The 22,711-nt window shown below is 36.6% G+C and overlaps 1 protein-coding gene across 4 annotated transcripts in view; it reads left to right on the top strand.

Annotated features, from left to right (window-relative positions):
- HOOK3 (hook microtubule tethering protein 3) overlaps positions 1 to 22,711 on the top strand; it is an 88,222-nt gene that overhangs the window by 7,054 nt on the left and 58,457 nt on the right. For all 4 annotated transcript variants that reach the window (XM_064736896.1, XM_064736891.1, XM_064736894.1 and 1 more), the window contains exons 2-3: positions 7,038 to 7,123; positions 16,301 to 16,373. In XM_064736896.1, the coding sequence (XP_064592966.1) occupies positions 7,038 to 7,123; positions 16,301 to 16,373 (159 nt within the window). The remainder of the gene's footprint in view (positions 1 to 7,037; positions 7,124 to 16,300; positions 16,374 to 22,711) is intronic.

The following is a 22,711-nucleotide window of genomic DNA, read 5'->3' as shown; positions in this document are numbered from 1 at the left end:
CTGCCTGGTACTTACTTTAGTCTGGATCTCTTTGGGCACATTTGCCTGATGTTGTTCAGATTTTACTAGCTTAGCCATCTTAATTCAGAATAGAAAAAGATTTTCACTCTTTCGTTCATTGAGCGCTGTTCTGCTATTTTTACTGAACACATACTTTTACAGAAAAGTTTCATCATCCTTTGGTGAGACTTCAGGTGTCCCAGTTCTGTGGGCTGGATTACTGTCTGGGCTTCTGTGAGTCAGAGTGCTGAAGGTAGAAGATATTCTACTTCTGTGTTTAATATGACATCATTATAAGTGTGTTATTTTGTCTCTTCTGGGCAGTAGAGATGGAAAATTTTGTACATTGGTTAGCAAAGGAAGCTACTGGTTCCTGGAAAGCCTACCATTTGTGTTTTGGATTGTTTTGTTTTTTTGTTTTTTTTTTTTTTTTTTTTCCCCAGAAAAGAAAAGAAGATACTTCTAGTCTTAAAGGCACTTTTGAAGCTTTCTAAAATTCATTGGTGCTTGGTGCAGTGTGAATGTATGTATCCCATAAATGTGGGTATATTGATTTAATGTTTGGCAATTTTGCACTTTATTAAGTGGCTTTTATTTTGAAAAGAGAAAGCATTGACTGATACATATTACTTTTAAATAAAATGTGATTAAATAGATGAAGGCTTGAAAAGAACTGTTGGTTTATGTTGCTGTTTTAGGCCTTCTTTTATGTATTATATATCTTCATTTTATCTTCATTACAAATGCTGTGTAGAATTATTTTTCATCAGTTGGCTCATCTGGCTTTCAACTGAAAGTATGTATTCCTGAAAACAGGAATACATTAATTTTTACCACAGGAGTTGGTAGGTTAGATTGTGTTTTCATTAATGTTTCTGAAATGGTTAAACCAAAAACCATTCAGACTTGAGACTCTGTTCAGTGTATCTTAATAATATCTCAATAATTTGTCATCCTTGAAGACGTCAGTTAGCAGCAATTTAGTGGCAATGCCAGGACAGTGCGGTAGTAGCTGGTTTTTGCTGTCATGGCTCTCTGGCTCTCTTATCTCTTAAATCCTTTAGTAAGTAAGCTTTAGTCAAGCTGTGTCTTCTGCTTTCTGCACTGTGTTTCTGCAAATGAAATATTTAATAACTGAAAAAGCATCATTTTGAATAAATACTTTGGTTGAGATATTTCATGGCTTTGGCCTATTCAGATATTTGGGTTTAAACACAATATACATAAAATGAGAGGCAAATTAATAAAAAAATAATATTCAAATTCTTCCCTAGAAGAATCCCCACCCTGAACAGTAATGTTAAAACCTTGTCATTTCATTGTTGGGCTGATTGAGTAGCTAACATTACAGCTGGATCACAAGTAACTTTTGAGATTGTAGTAATGAAAGTCTGACAACCTGAAAATCAGTGGAAACATTCACAAATTCATATCTTGGAATAAAGCTGCTGCTTGTTAGAGAATCTGTTTCCCCATTGTTTGTTTCACGCAGTCTGCTGTTACCTTGGAAAGCATGAAAAAACAGCTTATGCCATGACCATGCAGGCAGAAGATTACAGTGCTACAAACTGTGAGGAGAAAAATGGGCAAAGATATCCTCAAGTTATCCAAAAGGACAAGATATGCTTTTAGGATGAGAATCCGCTTCTAATTTGAAAATACTGTCTTCATACAAGAATTTTACATCTGAGGAAAAACAACTGTGTGTATTGCTTAATTATCTCGCTGTTGTGCGGAGAATTATTCTGGTTTCCTCCAGGCAATGAAGCTGAGTAAATGTTTTAGTGAGATTCTTGCAGATCTTGTGGGTAATACAGGATGCAGGATTAATGTGCAAGGACAGATTTGTCCAACTCACCTTATTCGTCTCTGCCAATGTGCTCATTGCATCCAACCAGTGAAGCTGGTTCCTTTCGTGTTTCCTTTCACAGCCACTTCTCCCTGTCTTGTCTCTCTGATTTGTTTCTTCTGTACTAGCGTGGCGTTGTTCATGGCTCTGCATAGCAACCAGCTCTAAGCTTGCATGGTCAGTTCCACAGATATAGGGAAATAGTGGATGAATAATTCTAAATTGGTGGTGCCATGGCTAAATCCTTGTTGGGAATTAAGGATCATACAATTTACTCATTCTGCCACTGATTTCCCTGCGGAAGTGGAAGAAGAGGAATGGAAAAGAAAAGGTAAACCTTGCAGGTTGACATAAGAAAAATTTAATCATTGAAATAAAATACGCAACAACAACAGCAATAATAGGCTAGACATAACATAAATACAGAATAGTTCCAATAATTAATATAGCATAGTACTAAATATGCTAATAACAACAACAATAATAGTAATTGTTAATAATAGTTATAATGGTAAGGAGAGGGAAAGAGAGTGGCAAAACCTGACAGAAGCAAGCAGGTTGGTCAGAATCTGTGGACTTACGCTCAGTTTGTCCCCCACCAGTGACTGGGGAGTGCTTTGCTTGGATAAATTGGAAACTGGATGTTGCTGTATGTTGTGTTTGGGCTTAAGGTAACCAGTCACCCAGAGTTTTATCTGCTAAGAACCACTAATAAGAATTTCAGGTATTATTCCAAAAGAATATTTGAGAGGTTTGTTATGTAACTCCATCATTAATAGAAACCAAGCCGTGTATATAATCACTGTGCAAAGAGCAAGTCTTTCATTATCCCTTAATGTTGAGAAGGAAAAGGTCATTGAGAATGTTTTTTTGTCTTTGAGGTAGAATTAGTTTGCTTTGTTTGGTTTTTACTTTTTTTCTTTTTCTCATTAAGTTTCATCGGATGCTGAATTCCCCATTACATTTTTATCCTGGTTTTCACCTAATGTCTTTGACAACTGAGTGTTTGTCCAGTTCACTGACCTTCATATCAAAAGTATTTTTCATAAAATACATTTTTGCATCCTATCCCTAGTAGCTAACAAATCCTAACTAGTCATATATGTGACCAGGAATTCTTAACTCAAATTTTCTAAGATACTGTCTTCCTGAAGCAATTATTTAGTCCCTAGTGATAACCTCCTTTGCATTGTAACAGTAACCTGCTAATTCTTATTCTAAGGTTTTTATAAAATTTGACTCTCTGTGTCCATGTGGATCAGAGATCTGGATTAATATTCAGTAAAATTAATACCTTTTCTCTCATTGCAGGATAGTTGATGGAAAGTATGAAGGCCTATTAGACCTAGTGATTAAGTCAAGTGACTGAGGTTTTTCCCTTTACCCCTTTCTTTTCCTCAGAGTCTTATGTGATAGGATCATAGTATAGTTTGTGTTGTAAGGGACCTTTAAATGTCACGTAGTCCAACCTTACCCTGCCCCTTCCCCCGGCTTTGAGCAGCAATGTCTTCAACTAGATCAGGTTGTACAGAGCCTAGCCCAGCCTTACTGGGGATAGGGCATCTACCACTTGTCTGATCCAGTGTTTCACCACCCTCATCATAGAATAATTCTTCCTTATCTACTCTGAATCTATGATTTTTCAATTTGAAACAGTTACTGCTTTTCTGTTTGCTACAGGGCCGATTTAAAAGTGTGCCCTCATCTTCCCTTAGAGTACTGAAAAGCCACAGTGAGGTTTCACTGAAGCCTTCTCTTCTCGAGGCTGAACAACCCCAACTCTCCCAGCCTTTCATCATAGGAAGAAAGTCCTGCTCAGGGCCTGCTCAAACTTGTCTGTGTCTTCCTTGTACGAAGGACCCTAGAGCTCGCTGTAGTACTGAGAGTTATGGGGTCTAATGAGAGAGTAGTAGAGGGTAAAAATCACCTTTAACCTGCTGACTGTGCATATTTCTGACTAATGTTCAGCCTCACCCACCAACACCCCCAACTCCTTCTTGGCAGGGCTGCTCTCAATCTGTTCTTCCCCCAGCCTGTGTTGGTAGGGGAGGTTGCCCCAGCTCAGATGCAGCACTTGGCCTTGATCTTCATGAGATTCATGTGTGTCCACAGACATGACATACAGGCTCTGTACAGCAGTTCAGGAAGTGGGGGAAAAGCCCCAATAATCATAACAGCAAACAGAAATTATTTTTCAGTGCTGTGGAACTAATGAGGAGAACTGCATTGCGAGCACTGAAGAAGTAGGAGCAGAGGAGCAGCTGGTGCAGGAAGGGAGAGTAGTCTTCCAGGAGGAGACACATCACAATGCACAGGAAGAGCACTGTTTTAACAGCTGTTACTGAATAGCTGTTTAGAGGCATGCACACACAATTTGCTTGTCTCAATAGCTGGAACTCTGTGTCTTGCCACATTCTTATCATTTGCCACATTCTTATAATTTTCTCCCTTCTGGAAAGTGAATCCTTACTTTCCCTAGAGGGAAAGTGAACATATTGCCTTACTGAAGTTTAGCATATTGTAGAACTGGCAATGGTATAGGAATTTAACTTTGATGTAAATTTGAAAAGCTATTTTGTGTAAAGTTTTTTGAAGGAAATTTGTAATTTTCATATCTCTGAAGGATATGAAAAGCATATAGTTCTTTATTTTTTAAGATTTGTGTAAATGTTGTGCAGTTTAAATTTGGCACAATTGAAATCTGAAAACTAAATTTATAGCTTTTTTAACTAAAACTAAATATAAAAAATAAGTAAACTAAATGTAAAATTAAATTTCATTTATTATGAAATTTAAATGTTTATACAGATAAAAGACACATTAGTTTCTGTCTTTTCTTTGATGTCTAACTATGAGAAACATTATTTTCCTCCATGGAAATTTTACATGTATGTCTATGGGAGGAAGAAAGAGTTCAGATAGGTTAACTGAACCTTAGTGGTAGTTTAGACCTTTTTTCTATGTAAAGTGTTAGGGAAGTATGATGATAAATTATACACAAAATAACAGAAAATGTGCATCCTTTCCCTCTGTGTTTTGGAGATAGACTTGCTTATTTTTCTTTGACTTGCTCATCTTTCAATGTAGTGATATCATCTACATACCCTTTTGTTTAGTCAAGGAAGTGTTGTGTATATCAAGTTACAAAATAAATCTAAAACACCCTGGTTAGTTTGCACTCTGTAAATCTTAATTATGTTGCTGTTGCGTGTTTGAAAAGAATATTTAACTTTGTCTACTTCTGGAAAACTGCAACAGTAGTAGTTCTTAAGGGATTTTTTGATTTGAGTCTTGTGCAGCAAAATTATTTCAATTTTAATTATTTAAATGTATAATACACAAAATTAGAAAAAAAGTTTTCATTGTCTGTGCTTGATAATTTTATCTTTTTAGCATCTTAAACTTCTTCAAGCATAAGTATCCACAATGTTTTTGCAGATCTTATTGTTGTAGCTCTTAAACTATTATATATTGTTTAATATTTTGCTGAATTGGGGACTCAGAGTTGTCTCTGTATTCCTTCAACATTGTTGCCACAAATCAGAAACTACTGGTAAATTCAGTTTTCTGGCAAAATTGTAATTCAGTGTTGTATCCTGTTATGTTGTTCTTTCATGCGTGGGTTTTTTTCCTCACCCACCCACTCTGATTTTCATCTAGTGTCCTGACAACCTATGATGGCTTCTTGATTTCTGGAGAGGCAGCTGTGGGGTTTTTTCAGGTAGTTCAGACCATGCTGTAAGAAAATCTGAATCAGAAGTGTAGAAGTCACTTTTGTCTGTCTTATATGCCTCTCAGTAATTTATTAATGTACTTTTGGAACATGGAGACATCATTCATTATTACTGACTGGTCACAGTTGACCAGGAAACATGCTCTGAGAGCTCAATTTTTGACTCTTCATTCATATAATGGCTTTTTTTTTCCTACTTGAGTGTTAGTTTTTTTCTCCGGAATACAGGGAAAAAAGGAAAATTCACCTAGGTGCCTGTGCTCCAAATTAATGTTAAATGGCATTGCCAGAATGTCTGCATTACTAATTGTAGCTTACATGACCTAGAGTCCTTATACCAAAGGTATAATAATGTACTCTTCCAAAGGTGTAAGGAGAATCTGGCTGTTGTGCACTTCATTTTCTGAGAGCCTTCTCAGAGGAAGACCTCCAGAATTTCCCACTGAAACATGAATTGTCTTTTATTGTAATACACACATATGAAGGGTATTTATTGGGAAATGACTAACAACTATTACTCTTCCAAATGCCACTAAAGCATGAATGGTTGCACATTATGTTCAGAAAAAAATGATTGATTGTATGTAACATTTATGCACTCTGAAACTGCAAGTGCTTTCGTAGACTGCTTTATCCCTTTTACATATGAAAAAATTTGCTTTCTACAAATAAGCCCAAGTTTCCTGTAGGAGGAGGATAGTAACAGAGAGCACTAGACAGATACCTTCCAAATAGTATCATAAAAATTGTTGTAAACTCATTCACATCATTTAAAAATAATGTTATTTTAAAGTAAATTATCAAGTAACTTAAACCAGTTAAAAAGATTGTCCTGAAGTGGACTGATTCTTCTCATCAAGAGAGCAGGGAAGAAAAGAGCTTTGTGCGGACTGTGGTGCATGTCACTGGCGTTAGTACGTTAGCGTGAAATATTCAGAATTCTAGTAGTGTATAGAGCAATCAGGGTTTAGCAATATTGTGCTCTTCTCTTCCATCTCATAGTAGGGATTAATCAAGTTTGGAATATGTATATCAATCTACATTTCATCTTGTCATTGTGGGGAGTTGAGCATTCTGTGGGATCACTGTTCCTTCTAAAACTTGAGTTTATTTTGTTGATTGAGAGGGTGTACTTGAATTGTACAAGATTATATGGAAGTACTTGAATGCACTGATGACTTTCAGTAAGTAGAAAATGCAGTAGGAAGTTTGCCTTTTGGAGAATGTAATACTGGTTTTTGTAGCAGTTTATTGAGAAAACAAGGATAAGAAAACAAGATGTTTCTGTCTTTGACTATTAAATATAAAGCTTTTTAAAACAAACATGTATGCTAAATATGTGGAGTTTATTATTTTTGCTATTTGGTATTTTGCTATTTGCTATTTTTTTTTCAAACCTTTGAAAATTCCTTTACATTGAAGGAAATAAGGATAACTTTTTCCTTTCTCACATAGATCCAGACATTTAATGTTGAGGCACCATGCCAGACCGTGGAAGATTTAACGAGTGGGGTTGTGATGGCCCAGGTCCTTCAAAAAATGTAAGTAATTGTTTACTTAATGAATTAAATACAGAGGTTTTTTATATCTGTACATTTTTGTGTACTTACATGTGTTTTACCTTGGCTAGTATTGCCTAAGGATGTGCTCACATGGTACTTTAAAGTGGAACATGTCTAATGATGTTTTCCTCTGTAGTTTACAGATAACTATCTTAAATGAAAAAACCCCAATTGTTTTAGAGAAGAGTTAATTCAAGTGTGAACTTACTGGAAAGTAACCTGAATTAAAACTAGACATACAGATTCACACTTAAAATTGAAATCAGTCCAAGGTAAGATAATTGGCCCTGACTGCTGTTTGAAACTATAGTCAGTAGTGTTAGAAGTAGTTTAATGCAATAAAGTTTCAATGATGAACTGAATGGAACTGTCAGTTTAGTTTTTTGCAGTTGGAAGTACTTTTCAGTTTGTTTCCACTACCCCTTGTCTGTTAACCAGACACCGCTGAGATTATGTGAGGGTATAAAGAAGAAGCCATTGGGTTATTTATACACAGGATTGGTAAGATCTTTCTGAGCCTTTTTTTCTTGAGGCGAAACAAACACAGCTCGCTCAGTCTCACCTCACTTGACAGAAACTGCAGTCTCTTAATCATCTTAATTGCCCTTTGCTGAACTTCCGTGTACGTCCAAGTGTCTCTCTTACTGGGGAGGCCTGGATGCAGCAGCTCAGATACGGTTTTAACAGATCTGAGCAGTACCTCCCTTGGCCTGCCGGCAGTGATCTTCCCAACACAGCCCAGGTTTTGGTTTGCTTTCTGTGCTGCAAGGACACATTGCTGGAGTGTGTTCCACTTGGTTTCTGCCCGTTTTCTTGTCTGCAAAGCTGTTTTCCAACCACTTACCCTCCCTATATACTGGTGAATAGGGTTTGTTTGCATTTAACTTCTCTGAAATGTGTAAGGTTACTCTCAGCTTGTTTTTCCAGCTTGTCAAATTTCTCCTAAATGGCAATGCAGCTATCAGGTGTGTCAAACATGCCTTCCATTTTTATATTATATGCAAAATTGCTCTCTGTCCCTTCATCTAGGTCCCTACTAGAGACATTTAATACTATTGACCCCTTGGATATGCTGCTAGTGAATCCAGCTGGATTTCATGCTTCTGAAACCTTTGAGCCTAGCATTTCAGCCATTTTCCAGCCCACCTTGCTATCCAGTTACCCCTGTAATGCTTCATCAGTTCTATGAGGATGTCATCCTCATAGATCAGGCAGTCTATAGCAGGAATCTGTAGCAGTGTCACTCATGTTGATCTGCTTAGTCATTCTGACTAGTAATCTCTCAGCTGGCTCAAATCCGTCCTAAGGCAGGGCTCATTCATTCCCTTTGGTCTGTTGCAGAAAGGGCATCTTTCTGTCACTGTCTTCTTAGCTTGTTCTTCCTAAGGAGCCTGTATATGTTCATGTCAGCAGCCTTGGCATGTGAGCTATCCTTCCATGACCTCATGATCCCAGTGGGTCTCTGACCTTGCAACTACATGTAGAACTCTGTTTCTTCCTATTTGTTCTCCATGCTGCCTGCATTAGCACACAAGCACTCCACATATGCATCCAGCTGTAGCTGTGATTTTCTGTAGCGATATTTTCTGAAAAACCTCTTTGCTAGGATTTTTCTCCTGAGAAGCTGAGAGGCCTCAGGAACAAAATGTAAACAATAATTATCTGCTGCTGTGGAATGCAACAGGTGGATTTTTAATTGGTCTCATATGGTTGTTTCTAATTAATGGCCAGTCACAGTCCAGCTGTATTGGACTCTCTGGTCAGACACAGGATTTTGTTATCATTCCATCCTCTGCGTTCTTTGCTAGCCTTCTGATGAAATCCTTCCTTCTATTCTTTTAGTATAGTTTTAATATAATATGTATCATAAAATAATTAATCAAGCCTTCTGAAACATGGAGTCAGATCCTCATCTCTTCCCTCTTCCTGGGACCCCTGTGAACACCACCACATCCAGTCTTTCTGATTCCCAAGAATGAAGCTTTCCCCAGAGAGTCCTTCTTTAGGCCTTTCTATATTTATGTGCATATGCTTGGAGTGATCTCACTTTACCCATACCTGTTTTGTTGACTATGAGGTGTCTTTTGTTCATATCATTCCTCACCCCTAATTCTTCAACAGAGTTCACTACTTTGTAACTTAATGTTCACTTTTTTTTTTTTGCATAAAACTGTTCTTACCACCTTGGCCAGCCTGTTCATGAGGATGCATCTGTCCACCATAGCCTGGTGGATCCCGTCTCTTCCAAGCAGTCCTTATTCTCAAAAGGGTTTAATGGTTATCAAAACTAAAACGTTATTGCCAACACTATCTCACAGCTGGTTGTTGACCTGCAGGGCTTATCTGCTGCTCAAACCTCTACTTCACTAACTTGCAACAGGGAAGAACACCACTTGAGCCTTGACCATACCTTCCAAAACTGCATAATCCCATTTGGTACTTTGCAGGTTTCCCTTCCTGTACAGCTCGTGCCCAGGTAAGAGCTGAAGAAATAATAATGTGAGGGCTGGACACGCTTCAGCAGTCTTTCAACAATGCCCGGAATTCAAACCCTGAGCAAACAACAGCCTTTCTTGATATCAGTCAGAAGATGAGGGTCCTCCTTCCTGTTTGAGTGTTTAGCACTTCCCTCTTATGCTGCTGTGTGGCTCAGGTTTACTGAACACAGCTGATTTGTTTGACAGAGCTCCTAGGGCTCTAACTGCTGTGAGGGAACTGAGTCTCTTCTTTAGTTGCAGATTCTCAGGAGCAGGAGCCTTCCTCCTAGTGAGAGAAGGAACTGCCAGGTCACAGGAAGAACAAAAAAGGGGAAAAGGGAAATCTCAATGTAGTCAAATATTTCAAAGCAAGACTTTTTAGCATGTGGTTCTGAGATACTGTTTTCAGCTGATGAACTGAACTTTAAAAATAAATATACAGTACAAATATTGCACTTCTGTAGCATGATTTTAAAATATGTAAAGATCTCCTAGACAATTTATAATTCTTTCTTTATGTCCTATATAATAATTTGAACATGCCAAAATTAGTGTTTAATTATCTTACTTTATGGTAGTTATGCTTCAGATTTAACATTTTGCATACTTATGTAATGAACAGACATATTCTCATCCTGAAATTTAGCAACAGTATTGCTAAATCTTGACTGCATTCCTGTTGAGCAGCAGCAATCTGATCTTGGATTGTACAGCAGGAACGATAACATGAACAATCTTTGAGAGAAAATACCGCTTTTTTGTTTTTTTTTTTTTAATAGAATAAACAGAAGGTAAGTAGTATAAGATAAGAGGTGTAACAGAAGATTAATCTAATGGATTTTTGAAGTAGAAACCAGAGATTGTAGAATAGCCAAATATTTTCTCTTTCCCTGGACATGATAGTGGAATATAGGTCAAATATAAGGATCAGCATTTGTGTAGCTGACTAGAAAACTGATCAGGAGCATGTTGGCAAAGCCATTTAAAATATTCTTTCTTGAAAATAAAACCAAATTCAACACTGTTGGTCCTTTGAACAAAGACAACAGGAAGACTACTTCACTGCGAGTTAGGGCATGTTCAACAATGCGAAGCAAGTCTAGAACAGGCTTTTTTGCCTTTTTCTTTTTATATTAGCAGCACGAGTTCCCCCTCTGCCCTAAGAAAGATAATAATATAGAATACAATTTTTGCAGAGAGACAGCTGTATGCTTAAGGTTACTTGGAAAAGTCTTGCAGTGATGTTAAATAGCAAGGAGCAAGCCTGAAAGCATCAGGTCACTGCAAACATATCATTTGCAGTGAAAACCTGAATAGTTGCATTTGACATGAAAATCTCTCCAAAAGTTAATCTTCAAAGGAAAAATGTGTTGTTTTGACTGCAGACACAACTTAAATGCCATGACTTTTATTCTATTGAGAAGGATAAACCACTGTTTTTGTAATTTTCCAAGGAAGAAAGAAAAGCAGGTGTTTCTTAGTCTAGGTGCTTCCTGTTAAAGGTTCTTTTAAGTGTGTGTTCTTTGAGCCTTTACCTGATTAGGTAAAGGTAGGGAGAGGAAAGTTCTGGCAACTTTGTGTGAATCAGGATTTTACTGTAGTAAATTAATTAATGTTTTAAAATATTAAAGAGCAAATTAATATATCCAGTAAAGAAGAGCATTGATGAAAATTTAAAGGTGTTGGAGTGGACTAATGTTCTGGATATATTTCCAGATAGGGGAGTGAGGATAGCGTTTCTTCTGAAAAAATTAAAGGTTTAATAGTGAATTCTATTATTTCTATTTTTTTTCCTTACATCTGCCTTCTTAGGACAAGTCCATTGGTAATTATGAGGGTGGGAGATAGTAGGTCATGATGAGGAGCAGGTTTTGAGAGATCCCTGGCTCAGGGAGTTAGTTGTTTTAGACATAAAATTTGCATAAAACAGAACTGTAGGATTTAGTCAGAAAAAGAAAGAAAAGAGGAAAGAGAAGAGGAAGAACATTGCTTGCTCATCAGCTGACAAAAGCCAGCTGTGCCTTGTACCAAGTGGAGGGGGCTGACAGTTTCTTCTGTGGTTCTTAATTTTTTGTACATCAAGCTCAATATTTTTTACACTCACAGTAGCAGCCCATTTGTAGGTAAGTGCCAGACATCAAAACAAATGCAGCAGAATTTTCTTTAACAAAACTGCTGGAATAAGCTGTGAGAAGAAAAGGAAATTACTGGCACCTTCAGAAGGTTTTTGCTATTGATGTAGTGTATGACAGCAAATATCAGAAATATGTTCTATGTAACCAAGCATGAAAATTTTGCTTGCAGTCTCAGCTGTTAAAAAACAGGTGTTGTTAAATTCCTGAGGACATTTTCTTCCTTTATATCATTAAAACTTTATCTTTGAATTTGAGCTTAAATATCATTTAACGTAATTCTCTAGTGCTAACTGTATTATCTTGGAGGAAGAAACTCAGCCTATGTTTTAGTTTAACTTTTGTATATTATTCTGTAAGATTCATTGTTTCTATTCAGATGTGGTAATCCCTCTGACTATCATTGATGTGAAGTGCAGTAAGAAGAAATGCCTGTACACTTTCAGTGTTGATGATTATTTTAAAGAATGTTGTACTGCAGGAGTAAAGAGTGGAAGCAAAATAAAATGTTTGATTTTTTTATGAGTAGACTGTTTGCCTAAAGTTGTAGGTTATGCTGGTACGAGTGCCATAGCTTGCTTCTGAATCGCATCCTTTTTTTGGTGTAGCTTGCAATGATTTTACTTATGCTTTCACTGTCCACTGATATCCCTATAATAGCAGGATTTCCTGTTTTAAAATTTTCCTTTCATCCCACTCTGGAGACTGTTTAGTGCCAGGTGTCCCTCTTGTTTTGATTCTTTCTTTCTCTGTCATACTGGCCTTGGTAAATGTAAGAATTTGTATATATTTTCTTCTGTCATCTCTGCATCGTGCTCCTCTCAGTGAATTATTCATTTGTTCTATTATACATTGCAACACAGTGTATGCATTTTGACACATGCAAAACACAAAAGCCATGCTTTTGTATATCACTGAGGGAGGGAAATTTTTTGTAAACACATTTTTTGATGCAGCTTACTGTACCGCTGTTATAATGAGTAATAATCATGAGTTATACTACATGCTCTGTGGGTTGGTTTTCTTTAGAAGAGTATTTCTGTCTCTTGGCATCTGTGATGGAGAGAGATGATTGCTTAAATAAAGGAAAATTTGCATACAAAATAAGATGGAGATGGTATAAATGAGCACTGCTGAAAACATCACATGAAGTGATAGAGCATTAGCAACAGCATAAGTATCTTCTGCTCTGAAGAAAAGTCCCAGTTACCTGCAGTACTACTGAGGTAGTAGGCAGCAATCAACTGATACACAAATACCTTTCTAATCCTCAAAGTTAGCCAGTTTGGGTCTAGGCTCAGGAACTTAGTGAATTCAAAATACTTAGTTCATGTATGAGTCGTCTCATGGCAATGAAGATGCTCCAGTTAATTTTCTATTAGTGTAGCTGCTCGCTTCTCAGCCACACATTTTTGTATTTGCTTAGGTGGTGCTTTTTCAAATGCTGTAAGAAGAATGCTGTTGCTTCCAAATGAAATGGCCTAAGATGACCTGAATTTGATTGAATTATGATTCCCAGAAATATAGTAAAAGGAGACTTTTTTGCAGCAAGGGCTGTGAATGATCTAACATCTGGAAACCCCTTTTTAAAAGTATGTTTAGAAGTAACTGTGGAAAAGTTATTTCAGGTTTGATTTCCAATAGTTTGTTATATAGAGAGAACATTGCGGTTGTTACTAGTAATGAACTTCAATGAGACTTTTGAAGAGAAAGAAAATTATAATGGTGATGAGGTTGAGGAAAGGATGATCATTCTAGATTTGATTGGTGTTGATACCCAACCTTTTACTTTTCTGCTTATTGTGTTCCTGGCAAAGTGTTTTTGCAGTGTGTTATTAATTATTGTGTAACCTGTATGAAGCTTCTCTAAAAAAACTGTTGGTGCTACTTTGACCATTGTTACATGATACTGATTTCAACTGGATTGCTTATCAGATGCTGGACCCTTGGATGCTTCCATGAGGTTTGTATACATACAAATGAAAAAGCAAATGGATCTGTGGAAGAGGACTACCACACTGAGTTTAGATGTATTTCTCAAGGACCTTCCTTAAGTATGTCTGATGAGGTATATCCGGGTTTAGGTAGCATATGACTTTCTTCAGCACTGTAAAAGACAATTACTGGTCCCTGTGTTCCTTTTATTACAGTAGTAGCTGAGAAAAGCTGCTTAGTTTCTGCTGAATTTCAGGCTTTCAGAGTGAAGTAAGATGGACCTAACTCTGAAGTCTTGTTAGCATTCCTCAGCTGATTCACTTACTGGTGCTGTTATTGTTGAAAACTGGATCTGCAATATCTGCTACCCAGTCTGTCCAAATATAGTTTTGCTTATGGGATGTTGTTTATAGCTGCTCATGTTGTTTCCTAGAACCATGAAAATGGTATGTCAAGGATTGATATATTTATGGCACTACAGCCTTGAAGCAGCTAAAGATGTTAGTGGCCAAGTGCAACCCTTAAAATGATAAAATTACTTAGGGAAGCCCTGTTGGGTTTTTTTTATGAGGAAGCACAGGTCATACCTGCTTAATCTCTCAGCTGCATAAATACTTTATAATTGTGAGTCTCTTGTTAAGCTAGCTTATTTGTGTATCAGCAATTCTCAGAAGACCCATTTGACAGTCATTAGGGTGTTTTTTGAACCCCGCACCTAAAATGGATTTGAACTGTCATTCTTTTCATTAGTGTCCAGATGATTTTGTTGTGATTGAGTGGAAATTAGGCAAATGAAGGCTTTTTAATTAAGGATTTTTGCAAGGAGAGCTATTTGTTTCATGTAAAAGCTGAATGTAAACTTTTTTCATGTGTCAGAGATCTTACATGTACTTGAATCAGTATCATTCTTAAATTTAACTGTCTTCTTGTGGCAGAGAGGCCATTTGAAAGCTATTTGAAAATATATATTTTAAAACCAGTGATAGTCTGGATAAGACATTACTGTTCTATTTTGTAATTTAAGCTTCTGTCATCTATGCTAGAACTGTACTGTTTCTGAATGGAAGTAATTTGGAGTCATCAACTTAACTAGTAATTAAAGCTGTTCTTCCAGATATATGTTTGCAGGTGCAATGACAAGGAAACGAAATATGCTGTAATCTTCACCAGAATCTGTAACAAAGTGTGAAAAAATAGCAATGAAAATGTGTCAGTAGAGAAACATTGCTATTTATGATCTTCCTCCATTGCTGTGTATTGTAGTTGCAGTACAGCTTGCAGACCTTAATGCATTGTGAAGATGCTGTGGAGAAGATGAAACACAGCATGTACTGTGTGTCAGATGCAAAGTGTGGCTGCAAAGTTTGTGCTCTAATAAAAGTTCTGATGTAGTTGCTGGTTTACAGTATATATGATATGGATGTTATTTGACTCTCCAGGCATATTCAGAGTTCTCTTGAAATTTTGCCAAAAGATCTCATGGCGCCTTGCCCTTGAAAAAAGAAATCAGTCCGTAACAGTTCTATGTGTAGAAGGTGCAGCAGTAAATCTAATAAGTAATCAGTGGCAAATTGCAGCAGTCCAGAAAATAGAGTACTTCACCTGAAACTGTAACACAAACTCTTAAGAGCATTTTGCTAACAATAGACAGATGTTTTTTTCATTCTGGCTGTAGTGACTTCATATGTTGGATGAAATAGAAACCTTTCCTTGTGTTTTTCTACTCCTTTAAAACCAGTTATATATAGTACATTATTTCTCCTTAATTCTGATCATAGCATTTTCAAAATTCCCTATGATAAAGGGAAAATTTGAATTGAGCAGTAGAAAATGTTAGCCTTTTAGATGATCTTTGAGTTTGATAGCAGGAGAGAGAGTCTCAGGAGGTGTCTTGAGGAAGCAGCCTGTGGAAGATGCTTTGAGAAAAATTAATAGGAAGAAGTTATGCATAGAAATAGTTCTCTGTTCTTTTTCTTGATTGCCTTGTCAAAAGTGCAGAGAATAGAAAAGCTTCTAAGGAAGGGTGTTCACAAAAAGATTTGTGTAGGGTTACTGTGAAAAGAGGATTTAAAAAACTGATAGTGTTTGGTAGATCAAATAGTGAAGTGTGTTCTTAGGCATAAAAACTTCAGTGATGTTTCCTAGCTCTTCTCACTCTATCAAGACAGCATGTGTATTGTTCAGTTTCAGGCTTTTATTTTAGCAGCTGAATAGTTGTAAGCAGTGTGCAATGGTAGGGATACATAATGTGTGGAAAAGTAATAATTTTTAATATTTTTAAGAAATGCAAGTAAATATTGCTGCAACACCAAAGAAGTTAAGAGGTAGGACTTATGGAGGGAAAACTGGCAAAATGCATTCAAAATAAAAAGATGCTTCCTCAAAAGCATAAGCTCCTCATGGCACACAGATGAACCTGTGCTGTCAATAGGGTGAAAGTTCTTAGAAATGTGAGTAGTAACAGGTTTCTGAACTACTGTATTCAAGCCATGTGTCAGATGCAAGAGGTAGTCATTTAAATTAACTCAGACCTGAGATGGAAGCTTAATGATGAATGTGTACTCAAAATTTCTGTAATTGTGTTTTTAATAAATGCACTTTTTATTTTTCAGAGATCCAGCTTATTTTGATGAAAATTGGCTGAACAGAATCAAAACAGAAGTGGGAGATAATTGGAGGCTAAAGGTATTTGACTTACTTTGTGTGTCTGTGAGTCTGTATTTCAGTACTTAATACAATATTGTGTCTAAATATTCTTACATTTCTGGATTAGGATCTTGCTTTATAGATAGCATTTTGAATTTTGTAGCATTTTAATTACACTTACTTTTTTTAATGTTGTATTGTCCTGCACAATTTTAGAAAGACATTTTGAATTTGTGAACAGGTTTTAATGATTTAAAAGGAAAATATTCAAGTAAATGTTATACATTAATTACCTTTTGTTTTACAAATATTGAATGAGAGATTTTTTTTTTAATGTACAGTGTGAAAGCAGCTTTTAAAAAAGCAGCTTTTTTGAGAAACAACTGCATAAAGATAGGAACATAAACAATATATTTAAAGAAAAATGGCAACATGTTGCTTCCTTTTACTTTGTCAGCTCTGCAGAGCTACTGAGTTTTAAGGGAGGAAGTCATGTTTTTTCTGTGTTTCTACTCAGCATGATTTTTAATCACAGTCTGTTTGCTGGGTTGTTTGTATCACTTGGAATTCTAGCACTTCTCTGCAAACCTGAAGGAAACAGAATTTACAAGAACTATGAATGAGGAATATTTTGCTTTAGAATGTGAAGAACACAGTCTCACATGCAGATGTTAGTGTAGTTTTTGAGTAGTTTTCTTCAGCGAATGATCTATGTGCTTTTTTAAATTTCCATTTTCAGCCTGACTAATTTGGGGGAAGAAAAATAGTTAAGAATTTACTGCTAGTTCTGGTTTCCTGTAAAACCATTTTGTTCCAGCCACCAAAACTCATTCTGAGCATCTGGGGAAGGACTAAAACTGTGAAATGCTGTAATACTTACAGGCTTCTCTACATCAATTTCTGAATTGCAGGGACACTCAGAGACAGAATGCTGCCTGAAACAACAAAAAAGATGGAGCACACCACTGCTGTTTATGCTTTGACTTGGCCAGGAAACATGTATCAGCATAGTTTCTGCTGTCTGACCAGCTCTGTGAAGTCTGGAATGTTTTAGAGTGTTGTGTCTACTAGGGCTGCCAGCAAAAAGTGAGGGTACATTGATGAGGATATATTGAGTGACTGCTGAATAAGAGACATCATCCCTAAAAAACATTTAGGACGCCTTTGGCGTCTGTTGAATGTAGAGCACTTAATTTATATTAGCTTCTCAAAGAATTGTGTGGAATTGCAAGTGAACAGCTGGGTACAAGATCTTACTTTTTTGTAAAATATTTTTTGGGTTTTTCCCCTAAGGAATATTGAAATCTTAGCTTTTAAATGTGGAGGATAACAAACTGAGAAGTGTTGGTTATATTAGCATTTCAGCTGATTGAATGTGGAGCAGCAGCTTCTATAACTATCTTATGGAGTTTGAGGAATAATTTTTTTTTTTTTTTATGTCTTGCACTAATTTGGCAGATGTAGAAAAAAACACCTTTTTAGCAGGTGTGAAAAAAAAAAAAAAGCTGAGCAATCTAGTAACTTCCTTATGTGACTTTGGTTGGCAAAACATCAGGTCAAATTTCAGTTTCTTGCTGATGTCATTCCATCTTGTTTTTCAAGTGTCCATGTGAAGAACAACTAAAGACTGATTTTTTTGTTGTGTTTTGTTTAAGAAGTACATATAATTCAGCTTTTTGTATACATTTTTATAGACCACTTGCCTTTTCATGAAGATTCTAAAAGGCACATGTGTGATACTTTAACTGTTGTTTTTTAATCTGTAAGTGATCTTATACCTTGCCAACTATTCTTTATATGTGAGTAAACATTATTAGTAGTCTAGTTTTCCAAATGTCTATCATCCAGTCCTTCATTTAAAGTCTGGCTTGTAGGAACACTTCAATCTGTGCATTTCTATGAATAGAATTGTTCAGCTTGGAAAAGACTTAAGATCAAGTTAACTCTACCAGGTCCACACTAAACCATGTGCTAAGCTCCACATTTACACTTCTTTTAAATGCCTTCAGGGATAGTAACTCAGCTACTTCCCTGGGCAGCCTTTTCCAATGCTTGACAATGCCTTTGGCGAAGAAATTTTTCATAATACCCAATTTTAACTCCTCATGGGCCATTTCCTCTTGTCCTGTCACTTGCTTACTGAGAGAAGAGACTGACCCCCACCTCACTAAATCTCCTTTTAGAAATATATTCATTACTGGATTTAAGATGTGGGCATCATATTTGCATGACTCTAGAATATATCTTTCCCTTTGTACTTTAAGAAGTGCCATGAGAAGTGGTAATTGAATTATCTCGTGTGTTGTGGTAATGAGCTACATTGTTTTCTTGTTGCTAAACATGGTCACTCTTAGATGCCATCAGAACTATCTGGTGTAACAGTCATCACTTGTATAAACTCTTGGTATCATGAACCACGTAAAGGAGCTGGTCTAGTAGGGGAAATGAAATACAGAAAGACAATATAAATGTAATGTGTAGCAAGTTTTGTGAAACAGTGCGGGCTGGTAGAGATTAGTGTAGCTCTTGTACAGCCCACCTAACCACTGTTCATGGAAGTACTCAGAAAATGATAGAATCACAGAGTTGTTAAGTTTGGGAAACACCTTTAAGATTGAGTCCAGCTATCAACCTAGCACCACCACTGTGTTTACCGCAACCCATTGTGTCACCAAGTGCCATATCTGCACATTTTTTAACACTTCCATGGGCAATGACTATTATTTTGCTAGGCAGTGTGTTCCAATGCTCTACAACACTTTCCATGAAAATCTTTTACCTAACATTTAACCTAAAACTTATCTGATGCCACTTGAGACAGTTTCTTCTTGTCCTGTCACTTGTTACCTGAGAACAAGGGAGAAGGTAATGAGTGGTATGATTGTTAATTTTGAATTGTGTGTTGTCCTCTTTGGAGAAGAAGCAAGGCTGAGATTTTTTTTGGGAGGAGGCGGGAGGGAGATGCACAGGTTTGGTTAGTTTGGTTTTTTTAGCATTTCGCTTTCTGATAACTGCAATGTTTTTGCTGTTGCTATACCATTTGAAAAAAAACTCGCAGGGATGTTTTTAAATTCTTGGTTACAGGGCAGGTTGCCAGACTTGAGAAATTGAGCAATGCACAGGAGAGAAAAAGGGAAATGCTAAAACTTGGGGAGCTTGGAAAATAGAAACTATTCAGCAAGCATTATGGTTCTTAGAGTTAACCATATCTTTGTCTACTCTACTGTATTTAATAGAGAAATGTTATTTCTTCAGGGTTAAAATGTCACGCTCATAGCATACATCAATGTACATAGTAGTTTGTATTTTCCCTTGGGCAACAAAAAGACTTTTCACTGCTGCCTTTGCAATTTTATGCTGGTTTACAAAAATAAGCAAAGCCATTAACTCCTTCCTCATGTACAGTGAACACTTCTATGTAGTTCAGATTTAAATTGTATTTCATGACTGAGGAAGATGACATCTGGAACATAAAACCTATACTGAAAGTGAAAAGCAGCTTAGAAAATAATTTGGTTGCCAAAATTTTTCAGGGATAAAATTCCCTAATCAAGGAAATGACTGATTTATTCATGTGCATCAGTTTTGGGCAATTACAGAATAAACTGTTGACTCTTTTAGGGATCTTTTTTCATTCCTATCTTTTTTCATTCAGTGTGGAAAGCTTAGGAAGGAAAGGAAACACATTGTTCAGCTTGATTTTCTTCTGAACTTTTCATTTTGGCATTTAGACAGCATCAATTTGAAGTACAGTTTTATTAGTGTTTATATTAGCTGTTGCATTGTAGCAAGCTGTGTTAGTCTTGGGAACCTTCACTACCTAGTCTTTCTCTGGGTTACACCTCTCATCAGTGATGAGAGACATTGCTGCAGAATGCAATTTAAATCAAAAACCATATGCCTGTGAGAGTGGTAGAAACAATGAACACAGGTGCTCCCTGTCTTTCTTGGTGTGTGCACACACACACCAGCACATGCCCCTGCCCACCTACCTACCCTCCACCCCACCTGTTAACTGCAAATGGATAAAAATGTACCATAATGAGATATCCAAAGCTTATTGGTTAAGAATTCCCACACCACTTGAAAGCATGTGCTAGCAACATTTCCAGAGGTTATTCAAGATTTGAAATTAAAAAAAGAAAAGCCAATTTACACAGAGCCTCCAGCACAAACAGGGTTTCAGTCATACATGTGATATAACGGTAATGCAAAAGTGGAGATTGGCTGCTATAATGTTGGAGAAAAAACAGGAAGTTAGATAACCCATGCTCTCTTTTTGTCAACAATCACAAGCTTAAGGGCATTTTCTATTGCCCACATTACTGTCCTTTCCCTTTGTTACTCAGCTATGTTAGTAAAGAGAGAAATCTAGACAGACTGCTCTTATAAACCTGAGATTGGAAACAGTAAACAAGTTGTAATTAATAAAGATTTTATATGACAAGTGAGAATAAAGAAAAGCAGGAGAAAAACCAGGTAACCATTAAGTCTTATGGTGTTGGCAGATCACATGATCTCTGCTTTCATACCAGTCAGTATATCAAGTTAATGCTGTGTCATAAGGGTCAGTGTCACTGAGCACATGTGGTACTATACTAAGCCAAGCTGGCTGTTAACAGGGAGGTTAATGATATTTTAACATAGAGAACACCCACACAGCTCTAGTGTGGATATTAGTGAAATTTAGGTATTCAAAGGACTGAGAATATTGAAGTTTCATCATTATTCTCAGATGGTAAAGAGATGGAAAATTGATAGAGATTTGTCTAGAAATACTTACTGATCCATCTATTGTGCATTAGATGCAACAGATTTCTGAGGTGAAACAAAGCAACAAATTTCTAGGTGAAATAAAGCATAGTTGTTGATTTTTTACCCCAGTAAACTTCATATCTTTTCCAGCAGAAGTATGGCTGTAGGGGAATGAATGTTAAAGGTGTTGGGAGGGTAGCATGTATATTTTCATGGAAAAGCCAGAACTTAGGTTGCTGATGCAAGCAAATAGGCTTCCCATGTGGTCATGGGCTGACATCTGAACAATGGTTTAATATTTTATAGTCATAATCTGTATTGACAAATCTGCCTATTGTGGTCTGACATTATATAATTTAGTGGTCATTGTTAACTACAGTTAGGTTTTCCTATGTGCTTAAGAAAGTGAAAAGTAATTCTGAACAACTGTCACCTCTGTGACCTAGAATTCTGATCTAATTGATTGTCTTTTAACACTTTCTTAGGCTGTTGTTGGTTTTCATTTAGCTGCTTGAGGTCCTCGTTTCATATGCTTTGACGTCATAAATGTTGCTGGAACTACTCAGTTCAATTTCAAAGTACAAAATATTAGTGGTAGTTTCCCTGTGATGATCGTCTCTCTGCCAGGGGCAGTAAAACCATCTAAGTTTATTAACTGCAAGCAAGTTAGGAAAAACTTGAGAGCTGTCTGAGTAATACTGAAAATCATGGTTAAGTTTAAGTCAGTCTTAGTCTTAAAAGAAGTCTATAAATAAGCTGCTTTAATCTCACAATTGTCTGATTGTGTACCAAATACAAAGATGGTACAGTTAATTCTTAAAAGCAAGGTACCCTAGTACTGTTGATTGGCAGTGGGGTGAAATAGGATGGCAAAAATTTCTTTTTCAGTTTATATGCTGTTCTCTTGTTTCAAGGATGCTGCCCTATAAGCTCTTTTTCATGATGAATTTTGATCAATATTGGCTTTGTTTCAGTGTCTCAACTCCACGCACTATGAAAGTTACATAGCAGAAGGTGGCTCTTTGTGTTTAAGGAATTTTAATTCAAAAATGCTTACAAGGAGAAGGGGAAAGAGGTATTTCACAGGTTTCCAGTTGGTTTCTCAATTTTTTGGGATTATGTTCAAGTTCAAGGTTCCTCACAAATGTTCTCATCGGTAAACTGGACTTAAATTCTGCAACATGGCCCTTGCGTTTCCATGGCTCTTTCTGCAGCAGATTCAGGTAAATTATAAACCAGAAGATTTTAGTTAATCAAGTTTGAAAATAATATTCCAATCAATGCAGTATTCTTTGTGATGATTTGATATAAAAGTAAAATTTCTTAATTTCTTTAAATTCTTAAATCTGTTGCAGATTTTGGTTATGATTATGCATTGCCTTTGAGTGGTAGTCTTGGTTGCTGACACGTAGGAAATAGTTGCAGCTCTTACAGAACCATGTTGTGTGTAATAGTACAGGAAAAGTATGTGCTTTGGTGTAGAAAGTGTAAATTGTCTGTTATGCCATTTGGGGAGTGACAAGAAATGTTCTCATATACATGCTATAATGTAGCATCTCCAGTTCTAGTTTGTCAGGGTATTTGATGTGTCACCTTTCAGGTCCAAATGAACTTTTGTTTCT

The sequence above is a fragment of the Zonotrichia leucophrys genome, chromosome Z (genome assembly GCF_028769735.1).
Source record: "Zonotrichia leucophrys gambelii isolate GWCS_2022_RI chromosome Z, RI_Zleu_2.0, whole genome shotgun sequence".
Classification (NCBI taxonomy): domain Eukaryota; kingdom Metazoa; phylum Chordata; class Aves; order Passeriformes; family Passerellidae; genus Zonotrichia; species Zonotrichia leucophrys.
Note: the sequence above shows the minus strand (reverse complement) of the source record. Positions and strands in the feature narration are given on the sequence as shown.